Genomic DNA, 23,951 nt, shown 5'->3' on the forward strand with positions numbered 1-23,951 from the left:
ATTTACTTCCACAAAATCATCCAGCCATGAAAAACAGATATCTGGTTAATACATCAGGTAAAATGAGACTTTCATCTCTGTTCTAACACTCACCTATAAAGTGAGATAAAAGTATAAAGAGGTAAAGCAACATGTCTTTGGAGTTGTTGAAACCAAACAGACAGCAGATGATCAATGTTCTTCCACTGCAGTAGAATGAAGAAACTAAACAGCCTCTCTGCTGCACAGCCCTTCTCCTCAGCATCAAGCTGATTGGGATTTTACTTCCTCAAACATTTGTGCTCTGCAGACAGAAAGAATCTCATTGGTTGAGTTGAACCTCAGAGGGCGGGGCCAGGAAATCACCTCTATAGGTTGTTGAACCATCAATGACATCATGAACTTCATCACAGTTTGTGTTTGAAGCCTCATCCAGCTGGTTTGTCATTGATGTGGATTTGCTGCTCAAGTGAATCCTCCCACAGTGTTTATTCAGGCTCTGACTGTAAAATTGACCATCAGACTTTTCACAGACTTTGTTCTGCTGCAACAAATACTTCACACATATCCTCAAGTTTATCTGATCAGCATGTACCATCTATCTGCTCACCAGGCAGGATTCCAGTCCATGCAACTGAAAGACCTCATAGACCATTTTAAAATCTAATTCAACAAATCTCAGTCTCTTATAAGACCTCATATGCATCCCTGCATCCAGTAGCTGTTACCAACCACTTACAGATCAAAGCAAGACAGTAAATCTACAAATAGCACTTTTAAATATCAGGTCCCTCAGCAGTCAAACCTTTTAAATGAATGATCTTATTGTAGAGTCTCAGTTTGACTGTCTATTTTCAACTGAAATCTGGCTAAACACAGATGCTCTTAATGAAATTTAACCTGCAAACTTATAATTTCTCCTACTCCATTAGACAAGGGAAGAGGGGCGAAGGGACAGCCGCCATATGTATCGATGCTCTGAGGCTGAGGGATGTTTCTTTAGATGTTTTTAGTTCATTTGAGTACCATGCTGTCATACTGAAATGTCTTTTTGCAGCTATTGTCTGTAGACCACCAAAGCATTGCCCAAATGTCTTGTCTGATCTCTCTGAGCTCTTATCTATCATCAGCTCTAACTATGACAATATAATCATCATTGCTGACTCTAATTTCCACACTGACAATAACACAGACAAGAAGGCTTCTGACTTTTCACATCTATTGGAAGATCTGAGCTTCATACAACATGTCAATGAACCAACTCACAGCTGTGGTCAAACCTTAGACCTTGTCACTACACGGGGACTTTCTGCTGACATTTCATCAGTTATGGATGTGCTTCTGTCTGATCATTTATTGAATTCACCGTCTCTCTTCATATGCTGCATTGTAATTCTAGACACACTGTAAAAAGATGATATCTTACATCTGAAATGGCAGTAAATTTTATGTTGCATACAAATAATATATCTTTACCAACTCTCCCTTTATCTGTTGATGATCTAGCGGACAATTTAAATACAAAACTACAATCAGCTATTGACCATATCGCCCCAGTCAGGGACAAAAAAATCCTCAAAAACAGAAACCATCATGGAGAAAACAGGATATCAACCAACTCAAATTAAACTGTCATAAAAGCTGAACGGAGATGGAGAAAGACAAAACTTCAGGTCCACCATGATGTCTTTAAAGAACTCAGAGCAGAACACAATGCAGCCATCAGAAACACCAGGCGATCGTATTTCTCTCAACTCATAAATACAAATTCTAACAATCCAAGGCTTCTCTTTTCAACTGCTGACAGTCTCATGAGCCCGGCCCCGAACTATTACTCTGATCACCTGAACGTTACTAAATGCAATGACTTTTCTCCCTATTTTACAGACAATGAATGAATATTATAATGCACCAAGCATCAGTTACATCAGTTTACATCAGTGGACTTGGAAACAATCAAGAAAGTTGTCTGTGAGTTAAAATCCTCTACCTGTGCTCTTGATCTAATTCCCACCACTTTTTAAAAACTGTTTTTTAACTTTTTAGCAGAGGAAGTTTTAACAATAATTAATCACTGACTGTTCACAGGCACCTTTCCTGCAGCTTTCAGAACCACTTTAATTGAACCACTGCTTAAAAAGACAATATAGATTGTTCTGTCATCTCAAACTACAGACCAATATCCAACCTGCCTTTTCTGAGTAAGATTTTAGGAAAAAAATGTTGAAGGAGGTCTTCTGTGACAACACTGTATTTTAAAAGTTCCAGTCTGGTTTCAGGGCCCATCACAGTATGGAAACAGTTCTAGTCAAAGTTGTGAATGACCTCAGGATGAACACTGATGAGAAGAATCTCTCTGTGCTTGTCCTGTTAGATCTCAGTGCTGCATTTGATCCTGTAGATCACATTATTCTGCTGGACAGACTTGAACACTGGGTCTGTCTCTCTGGTACAGTTCTTTGATGGTTCAGGTCTTACTTAACTGGTCGACAATTCATTGTGGCCATGGACGACCACTCCCCCAATAAAATAGACCTGACGTGGTGTCCCTCAGGGCTCTATCTTAGGCCCAATTCTTCTCAGTCTGTATATGTTACCACTTAGCAACATTAGTAGATATCGCAACGTCAATCTCCATAATTACGGAGATGATACCCTGCTATATACGTATCTCTGTAAGTTCAAATGATTACAGTTCTATCAGTGACAAGATTGCATGCATCTGACTCAGAACTTGTTACAGCTGAATCAAGACAAAACTGAGATCCTGATGACCACCTAAAATTATTCACACTAAACACCAAGGAGCAGGTCAATAATCTTGGTGTTATTATTGACGGACCTAAATGTTTAATGTCACATTAGAAACGTGACTCAAGTGTCCTTCTATCATTTAAGGAATAGTGTCAGAGTCAGACACAGAAAAGTTAATACATACAGGTTGTACAATACAGGCTGGACTATTGTAACGCTCTTCTGTCTGGTGTGTCTAAGAAAGCTGTTGGTCAGTTACAGCTCGTACAGAACGCAGCAGCAGGTGTTCTGATGAAAACCAGACAGAGACACCACATTACTCCAATTTTAAAATATTTACACTGGTTACCTGTCAGTCTCAGAATTAATGTTAAAGTTCTTCTATTGGTGTTAATCACTGACTGGCTTTGCCCCGTCTTATCTGTCTGACATGGATAAGACGGATGATCCTCTGGCTCAAACCTCTTGATTGTTCCTGAGGTCAGAACTAAAAGACTCAGGGAGGCAGCCTTCGTTAATTACAGTCTGTCTGAGAGTCTGAAGGGCTCTGAATCTGTTGACACTTTACAATGAAAACTTAAGACACATCTTTTTACTGTCGCTTTCTCCTGAAGTGTTTTTACCTTATGGTTATTTTATGTTGTCTTTTCTTGTTGTTTTAATTTAACTCGATCTTTTTTATTTGTTTTATTTTCCTTATTTTTTTTTATTTTATCAGAAATGCTATGATTATCTGCTTTCATATTTAGCAGTTTGTGTGGCATTTTATGCATGAATTGTGATATATAAATAGAGTTGTTGTGGATTTGCTGCTCATGTGAATCCTCCCACAGTGTTTCATTAGCAGCTGTAACCACAGTGACTCTGATAAAACAGGAATTAGCAGAATCCATCTGATATGAAGCTATGGTTTGAATACCACTTCCCTCCTCTTTGAAGAGTAGTCAGATATCTGTGTTCAAGTTTTTGTACAGCCTCTTCTACACTTTCTATCACTGTGGGCTGCAGAGCACAGTAGTAGAGAGCTGTGTCTGCCAGGGTTAGACTCTGTATGGTCAGCTCAGTTGATGTAGCTGATGTTTGGGATTTATATCGTTTATCAGGAATATATAGCTCACTGAGTATAAACTGAGGTGCCTGAAGGTCAGAATCATGTCTGTACCAGTAAAGGACAGGAGTATAGCTTGTGTCATAGGTACATGTGAGTGTGACAGATTCTCCTTCTCTTCCACTGACTTGTTCTTTTACAGGAGAGATTGTGTCTCCAGCTATTAGTCCTGGAAAAAGTAGAGAAAATGAAGCCATTAGACTAACATTGTTCATGAGGCTGAGAGGAGAAGACAGTGGAAAATGTCAACTGTACAGTGTTACTCTGTGGACACAAACTGATCAACTGTTCATTTGACTGATTTCTATAGAAATCATCTTCCAAGGTGTTACCTAGTGAAGGAAACATGTTGTATTAAAGTTCTGTTCCAGAGTCAAATCTCTATCATTTGGAAAATATCACACAATGACAAAAACATACGTACCTACAAGAGCTGAAAACAGTAAAATGACAGCCAGTGTTTCCATGGTTACACAAGTGAAATGCTGTAAGTGAACGTTGAGTTTGAATAAGTGTTGAGTGGTTTTGTGAGTTGTGTTTGGTCTGATGTTCACAGCTGGAATCAAACAGCTCTCTGCCATGCAGCCACCTCTGCAGTCAGTAGGAGGAGACTCATATGTCAAATGACATTGATTTGTAAAACTCTTCATCACAACTGTGTCTCATGAGGGAAAAGAATCTAGACTGTTTGATAAGAAACCACTGAAGTTTAACAGTGTGTGACTCCCTCTAGTGGATGTTGTGTAGTATTCTGTTGTCTTTGCTCCAAAGGTTTTTGTACAGAGTTTTGGTGTTTCCTGTCACTGTGGGCTGCAGAGCACAGTAGTACACAGCAGAGTCAGACACTGCAGCAGAGGAGATCTGCAGATTCATTTGGGTTCGACCCTCAGTCACTTTAACAGATAACCTTGAGTTTGTTAAATTCTTTTCTGGTTCTGTTCCATAATGAGAAATAAGGAACTCTGGTGGTTTTCCCGGATATTGTCGATACCAGAAGAATCGATCAGAACCAGTTGCAGATTTTGAGTATGTGTAGGACAGAGTAACAGTGCTGCCTTCTAAACTGTTCTCTGCATTGTTGACTGGAGTGAGTTCTTGACAGCTGACACCTAAAGGAAGAGATAACTCTGTTATAACATGTTAAAGTCACGATCAAGGAATCACATTCAGACAAAAGTGGAACTGAATTTTTTTCATGCAGAAACTTTCATACCTGTCAGAATGACTAGAAACAGTAAAGAAAATATATAATAGTCCAATGCCAGCATGTTGAATGAAGGTAATGTTTGTGGTTTGTGTATTGAACTCTGCTGAATATGGAAGTTCGTCTCTCTTCTATAGTTCAGTAACAGCTTAGCTCCTCCCTGAATCTCTCCGTCTCCTCTTAGATCTGTATTTTCACTTCTCTCAGTTACTCTTCCTCCTGGTTAACAGACTGGTTACATTTTAACTGGAGTTGCAGAAAGGTAGCTGATCACCTTGTCAGGCTTTACAAACACAAGAAGAACTTAATTATATGCTTCAGAAGTGAAGACAACATTACCTCTTCACTGTACGATTTAAGCCAGCTGATGATTAAAGGAAAACACAGCATCAAATATTATACACAGACTATGAGCAGTAAGCTTAACATCAACAGACAGTTTCAGCAGATTTCGCCTGTTTTGCAGAATTTTAGGGGCAAATTAAAAGATCTCAGTTTAAGAATCACTGGATTGTAGGAAGATCTGGAACACTAACACATAACTCTTTGATCCAACAGTAACATCTAAACTGAAAATAAGAGGACCCAGGATTGAACCCTGTGGTTCACCACAAGAAATCCAAGAGAACTACAGAGAAACTTGTTTTATAATAAGAATAAACCAATCAAACTCTTAGTCTGTGATGTCAACTGGTTCATGAAGAGAAATTATGATGTCATATTTTCTATAGAATGTTGATATGATCTATTTATCTGTATTGCTTCTATTTCTGTTGTTTTCATCACCACTACAAGAAATCTAGACTGTTTGATAATAATTGACTTGACAAATAATCAGCCCACCCTCCCTTCTATATTCACCTTCATCCAGCCCTTTTGCACTTTGTGCTCCGGCACATTCATGAACCTGAATAACAGGAGTGCCTGGAGACGCCTGCACAGTCCGTACATCCAGGATCAACCACGCTGCACTTAAAATACGGTCCGTTATGCGTCTACAAAAGTAATCAGTGAAGATGTTTCTTATTATTTATCCTCTGGGCCAAACTGTCAGTGAACCAGATTCAGCTTTAAGATTAAAACAGCAGTGGACTTCCTCTTTCTGCACCACTCTCTACATTTTGTCATCATTACATTAGAAACATCACAAAATTTCAAATGTTGTTTCAGTCACACCATTGAAAAATCTATCTATATGCCGATGACATTTTATTATATTTCACAAAATCCTATATTCCTTCTGATATAATAATAATAATCAGATCTCAGAGGGAAACAATGTTGGTATCTCTTGTTTTTATGGCAGGAACTGAAATTAAGGAGGGCTTTTAAGAAGAACTCTAATGGAAACAAAATTATCTTAGATAGTCATTTTTGTGTTATTAGCAGTTTTTTCCCTTTTTTCTTTCAGACACACATGAAAAGGTCAGAGGTCTAGTGTGGGGGGAACATGGGGAGGCAGGCCGTATGCACTACATTTGTACAATGATTGTACCTACTGTATATGTACACAGTGTAACTTTAGAGATCACACTCATGTTTTGTTATTTTTACATATTTGTTATGATTATGTCCTGCATTCTATGTCAGATCTTCATTTTTTATTCTTAAGACTTTTGTCAATTTATTGACAGGATTCAGGATATCAGCTTAATGCACATTTACCCTTTATGAAACTGAAATAATAATAAATTACATCAAGGTCAAAGGATACCTGGGTGATTTTCTATGAAATGATCAAACCAGTTTAGAAAACTAAAATATGAGTAAACAAAGTCCTACATCTGTTTAAAATATTACAAATACATATTTTAATTTTCTCTTTGAATAAGATAATACCCTTTCAGACATTAAAACATATTATTGCACATTTTAACATCTCAAAACCAGGGACAATTCAATAAGAACTTTAATGCAGCACATAAATAAAAACACATCAGAGGTGTTCTTTTGGTATTCTTAAAGAAACATGCAACAAACATACTGACATGGAAACCTTTGGTGTAAAAGAAGAACCAGGTGATATCATCTTTTGCTGACAATACTCTGCACTTTGTTTCTAATCCTCAAAACTCTATTAATGTAAACTACATTTTGAAAGGATTTTAAAATTATGGGATCCTCTCATCCTTCCATTAACACCATGTTTTACATAATGATTTATGATACCACTGCTAAACAGACACACTGTCAGTTGAGACTCAAAGACTTCATAGATATGTAACAATACTTTATATAATCCCAAGATTAAGATCAAGAAAGAGTTATAATCCTGCATGTATTGTTGGTGTCAAACATCCACAGAAAAATATTTGATTTCAAGAGAGAAAATGTTTATTGTTTCAAGCATCTAAGTCATCAGTACTACAATAATGCAGTTGTTACAGTTTGAAGTTACACAATGTTACACTGTTCTGATTAGAGATCAGAGTGAGAGCAGTAGCAGAGTAAAACCAGTAGCAGAGTCCCAGTGAGTCAGGTCAGGACTGGGAACACTGGTCTCTCCTCAGTGTCTCTGAGACTGGAGTCTGGGAGCCCTGGGTGGCCTCACAGGTCACAGAGCCCACCTTCCTCCACTGGTCTGCAGGGAGCCTCAGGGTGCTGCTCCAGCTGTAGCGGCCGTCCTTCTGCAGCACCCCGGGGCTCCTGCTCTCCTCCCCGCTGCTGCTGCTGCTGCTGCTGCTGCTGCCGTCCACCTTCCAGGCCAGACTCCAGTCTGAGGGGAAGCCCTTGTTGGCCAGACATATGAGCGTGGCCTTCCCCTGCTGCAGCTCCTCGCTGGAGGGGGGCAGCACCGTCAGGGTGGGACGGACATCACCTAGGAGACACCAATCAGATTAGAGGACAGCTGTCAATCCAACACCAGACACTTGGACACCTTTACTGTGAGAGGGTGGAGCCATATGAGGACTCTTTCTGTGCTGATATACATGAGAGGTTTCTCAGAGGGAAGTGAAACAGTGTGTCAGTGAGTGACTGGTGGAGCAGAAAAAACATCTGACAGAAACTCCTTTAAGTCGTTTATATGACTGTTTAACGTATTTTATTTTACACTATACACTATATATAAGGACATAAAGTTTGAATATATAATTCAGACATCTATGATTTAGTTTGAATTTATAACAACATATTTACTTTCAAAACTATCAAAAGATCAACAGTTAATCAGATTCATCAGTCAAAACTAACAGACCACCGTAATATACGGAAAATGTTGAGACATTCAAAAAATGAAAAACCCTCAAAAATCTGTCAAAATGATTTCAGACTGAGGTTAAAAGACAACTGGAGACATTTTAAATGATCAGAGATTCACAGCATTTCACATTGTTTATCTTCTTTGAATTTAAATTATTAAATTAAAACAGAGAATTAAAGGCTGAAATTAAAATCATTTTTAAAGTAGGATTGTTGTTTTTTACTCTGTCCTGCAGTTCAAGCTGTTCACATTTAACAAATTAACTTGAACATTTCAAAAAAAGTTCAGTAAAGCTGCTTTGAGTTCAACTTTAAGGAAACACAAGAGGAACAAACAATAAAACTGAGACTTTAAAGTGTTTTAGATCAGCACAGTGGAAACTTATATCTACTACAAATGTTCAGACGTAGAAATTATAAACTTAACTGATGATACAGTATTTAATATTTTAGCAGAAACTTACTTCCAACATCCAGTCTGGTTCCTCCACCAAAAGTCCACCACAGTGATACAAACTCATTGAGCCGCTGTACAAAAACCTCTCAGTGTAGAGAGACACGGCTCTCTGACTTTGACACAAACAAACTCACCAAAATGAAGTAAAATTACTGAAATAACTCGAAAACTTACAACAACACAGAGCCGCTAATTTATGAATATGTGATTTTATTTCATAGAAATTCATTTAAATTAATGTGAAATTTGTGTTGTAATACATTTAACTGTAACAAAATATATTCTGAAAAAAAACAGTCGTCAATACACATGAAGCCCAAACCACATAAAAATAAACACTGACACATCCTAATCAATACTGTGATAAGTTGATTGATCCATTGATGAAACAGCATCATCAGAGTAATCCAAGTCCCTGTTGGAGTCAGTCAGAGCATTTCCATCGAGAGCCACTTTGCATCAGCGGCACCATGCTCCAGTGCTCTGGGAGAGTTTATAGTCCTGAGAGTTGAACACTGGATGACTGACAGCTGTCCTTCATCACAACAGAAGCCACAGAAATCCTCCTCATCAACAACATGACTTTGATCTCCGTCCTCATCTGGACTCTCCTCTGCTGCTGCTTCACAGGTAAAGTCCAGAGAATCAAACTCCTCTCCTCTATGAACATCCGTCCCTCTGAAATGAAGCCCACAAAACCATCAAAACCATGACGCTGCTTTATGTTTTTGTCTCTGTATCCTCAGAGTCCAGAGGCCAGATCACAGTGACTCAGCCTGCAGCAAAGACATCTGCTCTGAGAGGCTCCGCCACCATCAGCTGTAAGATCAGTCAGACTGTTTTTAATTCTGACTCTGTGGAGTGGTATCAACAGAGAGATGGAGAAACTCCTAAACTGCTCATTTACTGGTCAAACCGTAGACCATCAGGGATTCCAGATCGTTTTACAGGCAGTGGATCAAACTCTGACTTCACTCTGACCATCAGAGGAGTTCAGACTGAAGATGCAGCAGTTTACTACTGTACAGGTCGCCACAATATCAACAGTCAGGGTGTGCTCACACAGTGAAAAAGCGTCGTACAAAAACCTCCCTCAGTCAGACTGAACAGAAACTGACTGATACAGTTCACTGAACACACACACACACACACACACACACACACACACACTCTAACGTGAAGCTAGATATCTGAAGCAGATATCTAACTCAGTCTATAATAAAAACTCAATATGTATTAAAACATCTGAATACAAGTTAACTAGACACAGATACCCTGTATATCTAGTCTTTTATTTCACACTTTCAGTGAAGCCTTGGCTGGTTTCATTTTAAAAAGTATTAACACTCGCTCAGAGTAACATCATAAAATCATATTCTTATATGCCGATGACATCCTATTTTCCATCAGAAAATCCTCAGATTTTGTTCTTTCAGTTATTAGTCTGATCTGACATTTTGAATATTGAATAAATTCTGAGTTTGGAATGCACATTTAACCAAACTGAAATTAAGTAGTAAAAATTCAACCATGGGCTTTATATAGAAGAAACATGGATTATTTATAAAGATGCAATGATTTTAGTTATTTGTCTTTCCTTTCCTGACTGGATGTATTTATGACATTTTTTCCCTCTTTTCAAGAATGATTGATTTATTTATTGAGTGGGATAGTGTGCAGTCTGAAACATTAAAGATGCACTGCACCAGAGTTAGCTTAAAGCTAATTTGCATCTCTAGTCCCCGACAAAAAACATACAACAGCACAACAACAAACAGTAAATAGCAAAAAAAAAAAAAAAACCCACACAGAACACACCATACAAAATACAAAATACAAAGCTACACACAGCACATCACATACACCTACAATGTCAATTAGAAATTAATAATGTAAACTTGTCAAATTAAAAGGAAGACTACCTGCGCTAATGAGAAGACCATAGATGAAGTTTAGACTCAATGGTCACACAACTGATTGGTCTATTGGTCTAGATTTTTTAATTTGGCCTTGAATGTATTTATTGAACTACAGTTCTTTATATCATCAGGTAAGGCCACTGGCGACATTAGGGGCAGAGCCACACCTGCTGTCACCAGAAAGAACAGTGCCGACAAATTCTGTTATTATCAAGTTTCAAATTTTTATCTGCTACAATTTATTATCTATGAATATAACATCTTCATAACTTGTATGATATTATTTGTGTTATTATTTGTTTTAGTTCATTTTTAATTGTCCCCTGCCTTGCTTCTTCAGACTGCGTTTTCCTGTTTCGTGTCCGCAGTGGGCCTACGGTGGCCGGTGTGAATGTAGGGCTAACCCCTCTCTCATAATGCAATGTGTATTGTACGTGGGAAGATATGAATACGCATGCTCAGAGTGTTAGTGTATTCAATGTAGATCACACAAAATTGATGACAAGTGGGGCAGGCAGCCCGTAGCCCCACTAAAGCATCATTTCATATTTCACAGTTGATTGGCTCTCTGTCTGACAGACAGCCAATCAACTGTGAAATATTTCAAATGATGCTGCAGTGCAGCTACAGCGCGAGCTTTGAATTTACAGTCGGCAAAAAAGAGGGGAGACTTTCTTAGCTAACGCCAGCTAACTTGAAAAATATAAAGTGCATTTCATACTCGAGCACAGGGTATAAAGCCTTTATTTGGTGGAAAAACTGGAATTAAAGCGCCTCAGAGCCCACCAGCCACGGAATATTGTCATCACTCAAACTGCTGGTAAAATTAAAGGATTCACCATGGTGAAGTTTTCCCAGAGGAAAAACCGCCATGCTGCCCTTTTCTGATCCGTCAGCTGGTGAGTGAAAGCATATTTTATCATCCTGCCTTGGTGGTTCTGGTCTGTGCATTGGTCATATTGTTGTGCTGGATCGATTGATATAGATGGTGACGAGTGTCAGTGTGTCCAACGCTTATCTATTGAGGTTGTCGTCATAACGTTGTCACAGAATGGATTATATCCCTAAAAAGTTGTCTTTGCACCTCGTTGTGGTGTTGAGCTCTTTGCTGTTCGCTTATGGCCCTGTAGGCTCATTTGTTCTGAGCTTGATTGTGTTGGCTTATGACGATAGAATATTGCATTCTTAATTAAGCAGTATTACAGAGAGGTTGTGCTTCAGTAATGCGGTCAAGTGCCTCATTCTGTAGGCATCACTGTTGTGAGTCAACCAGCCAACTTGAGCTAATGCTTTCTAGAGATCGTGGGATTTTCCAAACTGAATAAATACCTCACATATAAACACAAAACTGCTTTGCTAGCTTAATCTTGTTGTAATTAAGATATCCGTTGAAAAAACAAGTTTTCCATGGACAGATTTAGCTACTATGTCTGCAAACTTCACATATATTTTTAAGCTATCTGTGCCGTGTCACCAGCACAGCTGATGGAGGATGCCGGAGTGGAAGCTGAGATATACTCTCAACTGAAGGGAAAATGGTTAAGTTTTGCTGTGTATGGGGGTGGGAGGTAACGATAAAGAGTGGAGAAGGGCTTGGTCGGTCTCAGAGTTGAATCCACTCGGTAAAGGGTCTGTTTTGTTTTCCCCACAACCAAACCAGTTCAGTTCAATCCAGTTTCAAAAACATAAAAGAAAGACAACTCAAAACTCTGCTCCGGGTTTTCACCGCAGATCACCCCACAAAACAAAACAAAACAAATCAAGGATGCTAAAGCAACACAGTACATAAAAATATTTTGTGGAGCCATGCATGGACACATAACATGTTAAAAAACACATCAGTAAGAAGAGCAAGTATTGAACTAGTTGGTGCCCCACCAATTCTTTACATATAAAAACGCCACTGGGTATGGCATTCCACTCAGTTGTGGCTTTCACAGAGAAAGCTGACTGCCCAAATGCAGTGTGACAATGTTTGTCATTCCACCCTCAGACTGGCTCATTTAATAATGTACTTTTTAGATTTTCACCAAAAAACAGCTACATGTATCTCTAAATCCTTGGAGGGTTGTGGGCTTCTTGCACCACTCATTTTACATTATGTATGACAAAATACAATCTATAAACCTTCCCAATAAATAGAAAATCATTTGGTTTAATAAGAATTAAAAATCACCAATAACAGGATTTACATTAGCCTAACTTCTGGGTGGAAATAAAATAAATTTCTCTCACATAGATGTGTACTCCATTATGTCTTGAATCATTTAAATATTCATTGTTCTGGTGGGAAACAGCATGATATGTGTAGGACAGCTGCAGTTCACTGACTCTGTGTGTTTGCATATGTGTCCTGCCTCTCTGCTCCCAGCCGTTAAGAGGCCAGTGTTGATCAGTGGCTGTCCAGACCTTTCAGAGCCACTGACACGCCGGCAGCACAATGATGATGTCACTGACTCTACTGCTGGTCACCCTGGGGCTCCTTGTTCAGGGTGAGACTCTCTTGTGAAAACTTTGCTTCAGGATGCAACCAGGTTCAACACAGTGATGTTCTGCTGTGATTGAAAGACACTGAAACAAGCAGAATTTACCTTCTTCCATCTATTCTCCATGTTAAAGAGATGATACTCTTCTGTTTTCATGGTGATCATCTTTCTCCAAGCTGGATTTGTCTCAATAACACTTCTCCTCTTTTTCATGTTTTCCAGGTTCATCAGCAGAAATCATCCTGACTCAGTCTCCTAAATCTCAGTCTGCTGTTCCAGGACAGACTGTCTCTATCAGATGTAAAGTCAGTCCAGGTGTTAGTCACTGCTTCAACTGGTACCTTCACAAAACTGGAGAAGCTCCTAAACTTCTGATTTATTGTGCTACAACCCGTCAGTCTGGGATTTCAGATCGCTTCAGTGGGACACAATCTGGGGCTGACTTCACTCTGACCATAAGTGGAGTTCAGACTGAAGATGCGGCAGTTTATTACTGTCAGAGTCTCCATTATATCAACAGTCAGTGGTTGTTCACACAGTGAAAAAGCATCGTACAAAAACCTCCCTCAGACAGACTGAACTGAAACGGACTGATACAGTTGACTGAACAAACACACACACACACACACACACACACACACACACACACACACACACACACACATATACATTTCATAGATATGATCAGACAGTCCAACCACTGCATCTGTACTAACAACTTAAAATATCCAGAATATCAAAATTATTTTATTTCCAGATTTTAATTATACATGGACTTCCTCTTTCTGCACCACTCTCTACATTTTGTCATCATTACATTAGAAACATCACAAAATTTCAGGTGTTGTTTCAGTCACATCATTGAAAAATCTATCTATATGCCGATGACATTTTATTATATTTCACAAAATCCTATATTCCTTCTGATATAATAATAATAATAATCAGATCTCAGAGGGAAACAATGTTGGTATGTCTTGGTTTTATGGCAGGAACTGAAATTAAGGAGGGCTTTGAAGAAGAACTCTAATGGAAACAAAATTATCTTAGACAGTCATTTTTGTGTTATTAACAGTTTTTTCCCTTTTTTCTTTCAGACACACATGAAAAGGTCAGAGGTCTAGTGTGGGGGGAACATGGGGAGGCAGGCCATATGCACTACATTTGTACAATGATTGTACCTACTGTATATGTACATAGTGTAACTTTAGAGATCACACTCATGTTTTGTTATTTTTACATATTTGTTATGATTATGTCCTGCATTCTATGTCAGATCTTCATTTTTTATTCTTTAGACTTTTGTCAATTTATTGACAGGATTCAGGATATCAGCTTAATGCACATTTACCCTTTATGAAACTGAAATAATAATAAATTACATCAAGGTCAAAGGATACCTGGGTGATTTTCCATGAAATGATCAAACCAGTTTAGAAAACTAAAATATGAGCAAACAAAGTCCTATATCTGTTTAAAACAATACAAATACATATTTTAATTTTCTCTTTGAATAAGATAATACCCTTTCAGACATTAAAACATATTATTGCACATTTTAACATCTCAAAACCAGGGATAATTCAATAAGAATTTTAATGCAGCACATAAATAAAAACACATCAGAGGTGTTCTTTTGGTATTCTTAAAGAAACATGCAAAAAACCTACTGACATGGAAACCTTTGGTGTAAAAGAAGAACCAGGTGATATCATCTTCTGCTGACAATACTCTGCACTTTGTTTCTAATCCTCAAAACTCTATTAATGTAAACTACATTTTGAAAGGATTTTAAAATTATGGGATCCTTTCATCCTTCCATTAACACCATGTTTTACATAATGATTTATGATACCACTGCTAAACAGACACACTGTCAGTTGAGACTCAAAGACTTCATAGATATGTAACAATACTTTATATAATCCCAAGATTAAGATCAAGAAAGAGTTCCTGCATGTATTGTTGGTGTCAAACATCCACAGAAAAATATTTGATTTCAAGAGAGAAAATGTTTATTGTTTCAAGCATCTAAGTCATCAGTACTACAGTAATGCAGTTGTTACAGTTTGAAGTTACACAATGTTACACTGTTCTGATTAGAGATCAGAGTGAGAGCAGTAGCAGAGTAAAACCAGTAGCAGAGTCCCAGTGAGTCAGGTCAGGACTGGGAACACTGGTGTCTCCTCAGTGTCTCTGAGACTGGAGTCTGGGAGCCCTGGGTGGCCTCACAGGTCACAGAGCCCACCTTCCTCCACTGGTCTGCAGGGAGCCTCAGGGTGCTGCTCCAGCTGTAGCGGCCGTCCTTCTGCAGCACCCCGGGGCTCCTGCTCTCCTCCCCGCTGCTGCTGCTGCTGCAGTCCACCTTCCAGGCCAGACTCCAGTCTGAGGGGAAGCCCTTGTTGGCCAGACATATGAGCGTGGCCTTCCCCTGCTGCAGCTCCTCGCTGGAGGGGGGCAGCACCGTCAGGGTGGGACGGACAACACCTAGGAGACACCAATCAGATTAGAGGACAGCTGTCAATCCAACACCAGACACTTGGACACCTTTACTGTGAGAGGGTGGAGCCATATGAGGACTCTTTCTGTGCTGATATGCATGAGAGGTTTCTCAGAGGGAAGTGAAACAGTGTGTCAGTGAGTGACTGGTGGAGCAGAAAAAACATCTGACAGAAACTCCTTTAAGTCCTTTATATGACTGTTTAATGTATTTTATTTTACACTATACACTATATATAAATAAGGACATAAAGTTTGAATATATAATTCAGACATCTATGATTTAGTTTGAATTTATAACAACATATTTACTTTCAAAACTATCAAAAGATCAACAGTTAATCAGATTCATCAGTCAAAACTAACAGACCACCGTAATATACGGAAAATGTTGAGACATTCAAAAAATGAAAAACCCTCAAAAATCTGTCAAAATGATTTCAGACTGAGGTTAAAAGACAACTGGAGACATTTTAAATGATCAGAGATTCACAGCATTTCACATTGTTTATCTTCTTTGAATTTAAATTATTAATTAAAACAGAGAATTAAAGGCTGAAATTAAAATCATTTTTAAAGTAGGATTGTTGTTTTTTACTCTGTCCTGCAGTTCAAGCTGTTCACATTTAACAATTTAACTTGAACATTTCAAAAAAAAGTTCAGTAAAGCTGCTTTGAGTTCAACTTTAAGGAAACACAAGAGGAACAAACAATAAAACTGAGACTTTAAAGTGTTTTAGATCAGCACAGTGGAAACTTATATCTACTACAAATGTTCAGACGTAGAAATTATAAACTTAACTGATGATACAGTATTTAATATTTTAGCAGAAACTTACTTCCAACATCCAGTCTGGTTCCTCCACCGAATGTGTACCACAGTGATACAAACTCATTGAGCCGCCGTACAAAAACCTCTCAGTGTAGAGAGACACGGCTCTCTGACTTTGACACAAACAAACTCACCAAAATGAAGTAAAATTACTGAAATAACTCGAAAACTTACAACAACACAGAGCCACCAATTTATGAATATGTGATTTTATTTTGTATATAATGATTTCAAGTTATATTATCTTTTTGTGGTAAGACATTTGAATATGACAAAATACATTCTAAAAAAAAAAACAGTCGTCAATACACATGAAGCCCAAACCACATAAAAATAAACACTGACACATCCTAATCAATACTGTGATAAGTTGATTGATCCATTGATAAAACAGCATCATCAGAGTAATCCAAGTCCCTGTTGGAGTCAGTCAGAGCATTTCCATAGAAAGACACTTTGCATCAGCGGCACCATGCTCCAGTGCTCTGGGAGAGTTTATAGTCCTGAGAGTTGAACACTGGATGACTGACAGCTGTCCTTCATCACAACAGAAGCCACAGAAATCCTCCTCATCAACAACATGACTTTGATCTCCGTCCTCATCTGGACTCTCCTCTGCTGCTGCTTCACAGGTAAAGTCCAGAGAATCAAACTCCTCTCCTCTATGAACATCCGTCCCTCTGAAATGAAGCCCACAAAACCATCAATGGTTTTGGTTATGTTTTTGTCTCTGTATCCTCAGAGTCCAGAGGCCAGATCACAGTGACTCAGCCTGCAGCAGTGACATCTGCTCTGGGAGGCTCCGCAACCATCAGCTGTAAGATCAGTCAGACTGTTATTAATTCTGACTCTGTGGAATGGTATCAACAGAGAGATGGAGAAACTATTAAACTGCTCATTTACTGGTCAAACCGTAGACCATCAAGGATTCCAGGTCGTTTTACAGGCAGTGGATCAAACACTGACTTCACTCTGACCATCAGTGGAGTTCAAACTGAAGATGCAGCAGTTTACCATTGTATAGGTCGCCACCATATCAACAGTCAGTATCTGTTCACACAGTGAAAAAGCGTCGTACAAAAACCTCCCTCAGTCAGACTGAACAGAAACTGATACAGTTCACTGGACACACACACACACACACACACACACACACACACACACACACACACACACACTTTATTAAGTGTGTCAAAACTAAAACTATATTCAAACAATGAAATAAAGGACTCACACAAACAGTTTTATTTATAAGGAGATTCCTCTGAAATCAGTGAAGTTTACCATCACAGCTTCTTAGCATCAACTCAACAATGATCCCATGTTTGTCATTAATTATGAGCTCAGTGTTTCCTCTTTGAAAAGAGAGAATATAGCAGTCTGCTACTGTTGGTGAGCCATGGCTCAGTATGGCTGATGACCTTTAACCAAAACCATCAAAACAGGTGATATACTGTGGTTATTACATATGTAACAACAGCTCACATGTTGTAACAAGATCATTAAGGAACAGAAACATGTCAGGTATTTGGGCGGGAAAAAAATCAAGGTGGTTAAGCTGTTTCCTTAATATCAAATATTTTATTTGTTCAATCAATCGATCAATCAATCAATCTTTATTTATATAGCGCCATATCACAACAGAAGTCATCTCAAGGCACTTTTCACATAGAGCAAGTCAAGACCGTACTCTTTAATATACAGAGACCCAACAATTCCCCCATGAGCAGCACTTGGCGACAGCGGTAAGGAAAAACTCCCCTTTAACGGGTAGAAACCTCAAGCAGAACCCAGCTCTTGGTGGGCGGCCATCTGCTTTGACCGGTTGGGTTGAGAGAGAGAAAGAGAGAGGGAAAGGGGGAGGGGGGACAGAAGAAAAACAATCACAACAACAACAATAAGCACAAGCAGCAACAGCCAGGGAAGGATGCCATCAGGACTGTGAAGGACCGCGAAGTTTCGGCCCGGGACTCAGGTTTTCCTGTGTGATGAGAAAGCACAAAAAACTCCGGGGAAGAAGCAAAGTTAGTGACATGCATTGATGTTACATGAATGCATACAGATGGAGAGGAGGAGGAGGAGAGAGGAGCTCAGTGCATCATGGGAAGTCCGCCAGCAGTCTAGGCCTATAGCAGCATAACTAAGGGCTGATCCAAGGCGAGCCTGGTCGGCCCTAACTATAAGCTTTATCAAAAAGGAAAGTTTGAAGCCTACTCTTAAACATAGAGAGGGTGTCTGCACCCCGGACTGAATCCGGTAGATGGTTCCATAGAAGAGGAGCCTGATAGCTGAAGGCTTTGAAACACACAGCTCTGAGATTTGTCAGCCCAACAAAGGAAGCGGGAGTCATTTTCACAGACCTATCTGCATGGAAAGATATCACATGAAAGAGCCGACCAGCAGTGTGTTTGAGAAGGAAAAAAAACTCAACTAAACATTGACATACATTAGTATTAAACTGTATCATCCTTATGATGGTATGGTATATATGGCTGTGAAGTCAGAAGGAGGAGGATGGAGTGGATGGCAGGCGTACAACATGCAGGACTCTGGCAGCAGAGACCCGGGTTTGCATCCTGAGTCCCGTGTGTAGTTGGGTTTAAGCAACAAGTCAGGGTGGGGGCGGCTCCACCCACTGCAGGGAGAGAGACTGATCACATTTCTGCTCTTCAGTGTTTCACTTACCTCTTTGAGCTCAGTAACCATGGCAACAGAGAGGCATCACTGCTGAACCATGACAACAGACAGGTTTCAGTACTAAAGATAAAAAGTTGAAAGCGCTCTCTCTTACTCCAATGTATCATTTTCAACAACCAGACTAATAGTTTACATCTTCATCATTTCAAAAATCACCCGTTAGCAAGAGTGTAAAACTTTAGTTTCATTATATTAAAATTAAAAATTAAAATTTCTGGACCAAACCTTCAGGTTGTGTGAACCAGTTTCAGTTTGAAGGATAAACAGCAGAGAGAGAGAGAGAGAGAGAGAGAGAGAGAGAGAGAGAGAGACTATTAAATAAACAAAAACTGGCAATAACATTTTGGAAACATCTAAATTCAAGCCCAAAAGACACACTTCCTTTCAAAGGACTAAAAAACCCAAGAGCTGAACCCTGAAAACAGCCCCCTCAGTCAGCTGATGATGAAACTAACCAACCAGGTTCCATCAGCACTGATTCAAAACAACACAACAGAATAAAACTAATTATGAATCAATCAAAAGATCAATATTTAGAACATTGGAGAAATGAAACAAAAAGCCAAAGTAGACTAAATTGTTATTTGGCTCTAAACAGAGAATATAAACTGGCTGAGTATCTCCAGTCTGTCAGAGATACCAAGCAGAGACGGATCCTGACCAATCACAGGCTCAGTGACCAGCTGGCAGTAGAAACAGGAAGTTACAGACAGACATGGCGCCCAGAGAGGAGCGTGTATGTGCTCACTGCTCGACAGGGGAGGTAGAGCCAGAGATGCACTTCCTCCTCCACTGTGAGAAGTTCTCTTCAGTAAGAGACTTCCACTACCAGGAAATAGCCAAGAAAACACCAAACCTCCAGATGTTAACTCCAGAGGAGAAACTGGCCGTTCTCCTGGTGAAGAGACAGCAGCTCCTCTAGCAGCTAAATATGTATCTGCCTGCCACAGCCTGAGGGACTCACAATCACTGGAAAATCTATATTTATAAGATATTAAGTAACTGTATCAAATTCTATAAAACTGTGTTGTACTGCAATCAAAGAATGGACTGCATCAGTGTAATATAGAACCTGCATGTGACACCTGTATATTTAATGTCTATATGAAATATGTAATATATGAATCCTCTGTAAACTGCTTTGGCAACATGTTCACTTTTTTGTTCATGCCAATAAAGCTATTTTGAATTTGAATTTGAGAGAGAGAGAGAGAGAGAGAGAGAGAGAGAGAGAGAGAGAGAGAGAGAGGACACATGTCTCTCAAACATTTGTTGTTTAATATCCTTAAAGTTTAACAGTGTGTGACTCCCTCTAGTGGATGTTGTGGAGTATTCTGTTGTCTTTGCTCCAAAGGTTTTTGTACAGAGTTTTGGTGTTTCCTGTCACTGTGGGCTGCAGAGCACAGTAGTACACAGCAGAGTCAGACAGCTGCAGCTTCTGGATCTGCAGAGGAACTGATCTTAAGTTGGAATCCAGTGTGGATGAAAATCTTTCCTTAAACTCATCTGGTGTGTTTCCTTCGTCCAGTTTAACTCGGCTCAGGATGAATTTGGGGCTGTTGTTTCCTTCCTGTTTGTACCAGAAGAGGTAATTATTTGTAACACTGCTGTTATATTGACAGCCAAGTGTTACTGCCTCTCCTTCAGCAGCAGTCACATCTCCTTTTGGTTGCAGCACGTCGTCTTTTTGTGCTCTGCATTCTGTAAAACAGCAACAAACAGTATCAGTGAGCTGTTAAAGAATCATGTCAATGTTGGATTGATATGACAGAAACAGAGCTGTGTTCATACCAAGGCACATAGCAGCCAGCAACACTGAGATGAACAGAGACGTCATATCTGCAGTGTTGAGTAACTCTGAGCTACAGCGAGTATAAAGAAGACTCTGATCTCTGTTTAGTCTTCATCAACACTAAGTTGGTGGATTTAAAGGAGGAGTCTGATCACAGTGACAGAGCTCATTCACAGCCCTGTGTTATTCCTCCTACTGACAACTTTACACTAAACACATGTTTGTGCCTCTCTCCTTTCCTAGCATAGCTTGTCTTGTATGTAGTCATCACTGGAGATTGAATGTTTCCTGTTTTACATCTGGTGCAGACTCACTTTGATCCCCAACATATAATGATTGATTTATTTATTGACTGGGACAGTGTGCAGTTTTAAACATTGAAGATGCACCAGAGTTAGCTCGAAGCTAATTTGCATCCCTCGTCCTGACAAAAAACATACAACAGCACATCAACAAACTGTACAAAGCAAAAAAAAAAAAACATAACAAAACACACAGAATACACCATACCAAATAGAAAATACAAAGCCACACACAGCACATCACATACACCTACAATGTCAATCAGAAATTAATAATGTAAACTTGTCAAATTAAAAGCAAGAGAATGAGAAGACCATAGATGGAGTTTAGACTCAATGGTCACACAGCTGATTGGTCTTTAGTAGATTTTTTAATTTGGCCTTGAATGTATTGATTGAACTACAGTTCTTCATATCATCAGGTAGGACGTTCCACTGAGTTGTGGCTTTCACAGAGAAAGCTGATTGTCCAAATGCAGTGTGATTAAATGGTACAATCTTGTATAGAGGATATTCTGGAGGATCTAATAGAACTTACTGAGCGAGTGAACACAAAGTCACATAGTGGAGGAGGCCAAACCATTTAACATTTATAAACTAGGCACAAATTTGAGAATAATTTAAACTTCTCAAAGCTCAGTAAATTGTATTTCTCCAGAACCCTACAGTGATGGAAATGCATTGGCTTTTTGTCCAGAGTTTTTAGAGTTTGTTTGGACTCAAGAGGTTTTATGGCTGTTTCTCCAGCCTGCCCCCAACATGTGATCAATAAGACATATGAGAAAGAATCATAGCTGCATAAATATCTGCAGCGTCCAAAGAGAGACACTTTCTAATATGTATAAAATTTGCTAAGTTGAACTTTATGGTTTAAACCGTTTTTTTAACATGTTTCTCAAAGTTCAAATTTGGATCCAGTGTCACACCAAGATATTTAAAATCAGTAACTATGTCAATTTTTTCACCTTTGATGAGAATATCAGTGTTAGGAGGTTGTACCATAATCTTAGAGAAAAACATACCCTTTGCCTTGTTTACATTTAGACTCAGACATGATTGATCAAGCCAATGTGTGATCCTTTCCAATGCAGTTGTTAGCTTAGCAGCAGCTAACTCAGCTGTTTTTGCATGTGTGTACACAATGCTGTCATCTGCATACATTTGTAGCTCTGCATCATGACACTGTTGAGGGAGATCATTAATATATAGACTAAATAATAGGGGACCTAACACTGACCCTTGTGGAACACCCATTGTGCACTTCATGTTACTGGACAGTGCGTCACCAACTTTAACACATTGTCTCCTATTAGATAAATATGAAGACATCCATGCCAGTGCTCTAGATGAGAAGTTAAATTTAGAGAGTTTCGATATTAAAACATCATGATTGACTGTGTCGAATTCTTTACGCAGATCTAAAAATACAGCAGCAACAACTCCTCCTTTGTCAAGTCTTGATTTAATTTGCTCTATTAAGTGCAAGGTAGCAGTTTCAGTGGAATGATTTGCTCTAAAGCCAAATTGCATACAATGTAGACCAAAATTGTTTGTATTAAGAAATGTTGTCAGTTGTTTAATGACAACTTTCTCAGCAGCCTTTGAGAGTACTGGCAGTATACTTATTGGTCTGTAGTTACTGGCTTCAAGGCGGTCTCCAGATTTAAAAACGGCACGTTTCCAGTCATCAGGAAAGGAGCTGTGTTTAAAAGACAAGTTAATTAAATGAGCAATAGGGGGAGTTAAAATACCTTTGTGTGATTTGACAAAGATGGTGTCAAATTGGAAAGCATCTCTATATTTAAAGCTTTATAAGGAGCTGATGATTTTGTTTACCTGTAACTCATTAGTTTCTACCAGCTCGAAAACCTGACCTGTAGCATCTATAGGAACAATATCCAGTTTCCTTGAAGACGATCTTCAATTAACTTTCCCTGTATGTTGAGTTTAAACTTTTGTGTCCCTCCTTGTGAGATCATCAATGTTTTTCCAGATCAATTTACTGTTGCCTTTTGCCTCATTCAAAATATTGAGATAAAAACGAGATTGAGCTTCTCTCAGCTCTTGGATAACTTTGTTCCTTAAACCTTTATAAATCAGTATGTCGGTGTCTCTTCTAGTTTTAATTGCCGTCCTTAGTGCAGCATCTCTAGATTTCATTAGTTTCCACAAATTTTCATTAAACCACGGTAAATAGTTTTTATTTTTAGATTTTATCTGTATCCTCACATTAAATATTTCCCTCACAGAGTTGATTCTGTGAGTAAAAGTATCACAGCCTGTCTAATGGAAACAGCTCATGATAAAAACTGACAGTATGAAACAAACATTCTCATATTTTCATTACATTCACTTTTTAACCCGACCAGTAACTTCAGGTTTTTGTTCAACACACAGTTTTATGTCACTTTATGTTTGATGGTGTCTTGTGTTTGAAGCATCATCCAGCTGGTTTGTCATTGATGTGGATTTGCTGCTCATGTGAATCCTCCCACAGTGTTTCATTAGCAGCTGTAACCACAGTGACTCTGATAAAACAGGAATTAGCAGAATCCATCTGATATGAAGCTGTGGTTTGAATACCACTTCCCTCCTCTTTGAAGAGTAGTCAGATATCTGTGTTCAGGTTTTTGTACAGCCTCTTCTACACTTTCTATCACTGTGGACTGCAGAGCACAGTAGTAGAGAGCTGTGTCTGCCAGGGTTAGACTCTGTATGGTC

General features: G+C 39.0%; 1 protein-coding gene and 2 gene segments (V, D, J or C); 2 read left to right on the forward strand and 1 right to left on the reverse strand.

Annotated features, from left to right (window-relative positions):
* Nucleotides 1-7,356: 7,356 nt before the first annotated feature.
* LOC122993828 (immunoglobulin lambda-1 light chain-like) lies at nt 7,357-20,988 on the reverse strand. Its single transcript, XM_044368297.1, has 4 exons — nt 20,928-20,988; nt 20,539-20,837; nt 8,711-8,774; nt 7,357-7,863 (listed from the first exon to the last, which is right to left on the reverse strand). Exons 1-4 carry the CDS (start codon nt 20,971-20,973, stop codon nt 7,526-7,528), a joined length of 747 nt encoding a protein of 248 aa, XP_044224232.1. The 5' UTR covers nt 20,974-20,988; the 3' UTR covers nt 7,357-7,525.
* On the forward strand, nt 9,282-9,786 carry LOC122993840. The segment is given in 2 exon segments: nt 9,282-9,333; nt 9,450-9,786. Coding segments are annotated over 2 exon segments (375 nt in total).
* LOC122993846 lies at nt 12,980-13,654 on the forward strand. The segment is given in 2 exon segments: nt 12,980-13,114; nt 13,331-13,654. Coding segments are annotated over 2 exon segments (372 nt in total).
* Nucleotides 20,989-23,951: the final 2,963 nt, after the last annotated feature.

The sequence above is a fragment of the Thunnus albacares genome, chromosome 12 (assembly GCF_914725855.1).
Source record: "Thunnus albacares chromosome 12, fThuAlb1.1, whole genome shotgun sequence".
NCBI lineage: Eukaryota > Metazoa > Chordata > Actinopteri > Scombriformes > Scombridae > Thunnus > Thunnus albacares.

What these genes read in the sequence shown, in the direction of transcription:
- LOC122993828 (XM_044368297.1), bottom strand. Translation starts at nt 20,973, where the DNA reads ATGACGTCTCTGTTCATCTCAGTGTTGCTGGCTGCTATGTGCCTTG. An exon ending in ACTCTGCTGTGTACTACTGT is followed by an intron (nt 8,775 to 20,538) that starts GCTCTGCAGCCC and finishes GTTTTTGTACAG; the next exon opens with CGGCTCAATGAGTTTGTATC. An exon ending in AACCAGACTGGATGTTGGAA is followed by an intron (nt 7,864 to 8,710) that starts GTAAGTTTCTGC and finishes GGTGTCTCCTAG; the next exon opens with GTGATGTCCGTCCCACCCTG.